This window comes from Lactuca saligna, chromosome 2, assembly GCF_052625555.1.
Source record: "Lactuca saligna cultivar CGN05327 chromosome 2, ASM5262555v1, whole genome shotgun sequence".
Lineage (NCBI taxonomy): Eukaryota > Viridiplantae > Streptophyta > Magnoliopsida > Asterales > Asteraceae > Lactuca > Lactuca saligna.
The window spans coordinates 129,384,259-129,386,889 of record NC_136418.1 but is presented as its reverse complement, the minus strand read 5'-3'; the positions used below and the strand labels follow the sequence as shown (position 1 = coordinate 129,386,889).

Genomic DNA, 2,631 nt, shown 5'->3' with positions numbered 1-2,631 from the left:
ATATCCAGAAGCCCACGAGGATATATATTCTGCAGTGTACATGTCCAGGAAAACGCATCAAAAGAAACAAAACCCTCTTTGCAAAGTTCATATTATTTTCAACTTTTGTTCGAATGCATGAATTTCTCTCAAAACTTTGACTCGTTTACGATGTTCCTGTTCAACCTTTGCCTTGAAACTCCATGAACGGGGAGTTGAAGTTGCAGGAAATTAATTAACAACCCACAGAATATTCTCAAGATTAGATGAATTATTATGCTCTAGGAAATAATATTTTGTAGATTTTTTGAAACCAGTTGTAATATGAATATATATGATGCGATTGGCGTTTGTGAGAGGAATCGAAAGATGGATGGTGTCATGGTGGATTATTTGATAGATTTTACGGTTATTTCAGGTTTTATCGATTTAAGAGATTTTAAAACTTTTTATTTGATTTTGTTTTTTATCAACAATCGCACGAAATCTGGTACTCGTATAAGAAGTTAAGAAACCGAAATACAAATCAAACCTACTGACATGACCAATCAGATTAATATATATCCTATTCAATCTTCATTATCCTCCAAGAAGATCTTGTAGCTCTTGACTAAAGCTATCAATGTAAGCAGATTGCACATCTTTGTTCAACAGAAACTCCCGTATCTTTTCATGGTTACCTTTCACTTCTTTCCCAGCTTCACCCTCTTCATCCATCACCTTCTTCACCGCTTCACATACACCAATTTTCGTAAACAACCCATCTTCTTCTCCTTTCTGTACTTCAATCCCAACCCTATAAACTTCACTCATCATCCTCGCATGTATGACCTGATCACCTCCATGCGGTAGCAGCACCAATCGACATTTGTTAACCAACGCCTCAGACAACGAAGCCCAGCCACAATGCGTAATAAAGCACCCAACAGAAGGGTGCTGCAAGATTAGGTTTTGCTGAACCCATCCATCATACACCAACCCTCTTCCTTCAAGTCTTTCAAGTAATCCTTCAGGAATCGCGTCGTTTATTGACTTCACACCAACTGGCGACTTAAGTGCTGTCAAGAAAGGCATTCCTGTGAGCTCGAAACCCAGTAAAAGTTCTTGAAACTGATCCATGGTTAGAGTACATTCGCTCCCGAATGCACAGTAAATTACTGAACAAGGGTCGAATCTATCGAGCCAACTTGAGAGATCTTCGGTTAGAGTGTCGTTTGGTGGATCTGTTACGATAGGGCCGCTGAGCAAAACGGGCTTTTGGAATTGGGTTTGTAGGTAGTCTCTAAAAAGTCCATCGAGTTCTTTACATCCATTGTAGGCTAAAACGTCAGCCTGGCTTAATCCAATATATACACGTTCTACAAGACTCATTTCGCTACCAAATGTCATGTTAGATCTAGCCGTGAAGTCGCGTGCTTCGTGTGCATGGAACTTGATTGAGGATAACGGAAAACCAGCTGGAGCATGAATAACGTCGGATTCGCTTATGCCCTAAACAAAAGATATAGCAATATTAACTAAGCACTAAAAATGTAGTAACTTTTCAGTTTCTTGATATGTTTCAAAGACAATCTTTTACATATTTAGGTTAAAATTTCACTAATTTACCTTGTCCCAATGAACTCGTCGTGCGGGTGAGAAGATATAACCAATGACCACCGGAGTAATAACACAATAATTCACCGATTTGACCCTAATTCGGCGACAAAGACTTGGAATCCAGTGAGCCATATCGAAGAAAACAAAGTCCACCATAAGATCTTTTAGTATACGCTCAACGTTCTCTTGAGTTGCATCCATGGCAGTCATGATGAGAGGGTGTAATGAAGAGGGTACGTCCGAACTTGTCTCAGCACCCATAGGGAGACCTTCAATATGAGGAACCGTGATAGGCACAAACGCGATGTGGTGTGGATGATGGTTAAATGGGTCAAGTTTATATTGTGTGTTTTTAGGTACCAAGAAGGAGACTTTATGGCCCTTTTTAGCCAACATATTGGCTAAGTGTATGTAAGGTGTAAGGTGGCCTAGAGCAAACCAAGGGTACATTGCAATACGACATTTCTTTTCATCCATATGGTATTAGAATTAATTACTTGTAACTTCACTACATTTTTTTTCTCATGCATGTTGCGGTATGTACATATATCATGTTTTTCTGCCTAATCACAGTATTACAGGAGATCTTCCAATCGATCAGTTTTCTTGAATGTGTAGGTTTGTTGTGACCAACTTCTTTTGGTTTTAAACACAAAGGTTGTGATCAACAAGTTGGGCATGCATGCATCCATCAATTAATTTATTGACAATGTACAGAATTTTTATTAACGGAACTATATTATAAAATTTTCAAAATATGTTAACCAACTAAATCTTTGGTTGCTTTATAGACCGAAGTTCATGCATATTTGTACGATTTTTTTTTGTTTTTATGTAAGTTAGTTTTCAAAATATATTATAAAAATAAGTTGCTTTTTAAATACCCTATAGAAATAAGTTGGTTCAAAGAAAGGCCAATTATATTTATCGTTTTCGATTGTTTTTAAAACACTACAAGAAATACTAGCATTAGCAGCGAAGTCGGTCACCGCAAAAGATAGCGCTTGTCGCCGCTATTGACATGTCGCTGCTAAAAACACGCCGCCGCTAATA

General features: G+C 37.9%; 1 protein-coding gene across 1 annotated transcript; it reads right to left on the bottom strand.

The window, feature by feature from the left end:
* Window positions 1–459: 459 nt before the first annotated feature.
* On the bottom strand, window positions 460–2,156 carry LOC145031590 (cyanidin 3-O-galactoside 2''-O-xylosyltransferase FGGT1-like). Its single transcript, XM_078980183.1, has 2 exons — window positions 1,588–2,156; window positions 460–1,470 (listed from the first exon to the last, which is right to left on the bottom strand). The coding sequence occupies exons 1-2, from the start codon at window positions 2,053–2,055 to the stop codon at window positions 559–561; spliced, it is 1,380 nt and encodes a 459-aa protein (XP_078836309.1). The 5' UTR covers window positions 2,056–2,156; the 3' UTR covers window positions 460–558.
* Window positions 2,157–2,631: the final 475 nt, after the last annotated feature.

What these genes read in the sequence shown, in the direction of transcription:
- LOC145031590 (XM_078980183.1), bottom strand. Translation starts at nt 2,055, where the DNA reads ATGGATGAAAAGAAATGTCGTATTGCAATGTACCCTTGGTTTGCTCTA. An exon ending in GACGAGTTCATTGGGACAAG is followed by an intron (nt 1,471 to 1,587) that starts GTAAATTAGTGA and finishes TCTTTTGTTTAG; the next exon opens with GGCATAAGCGAATCCGACGT.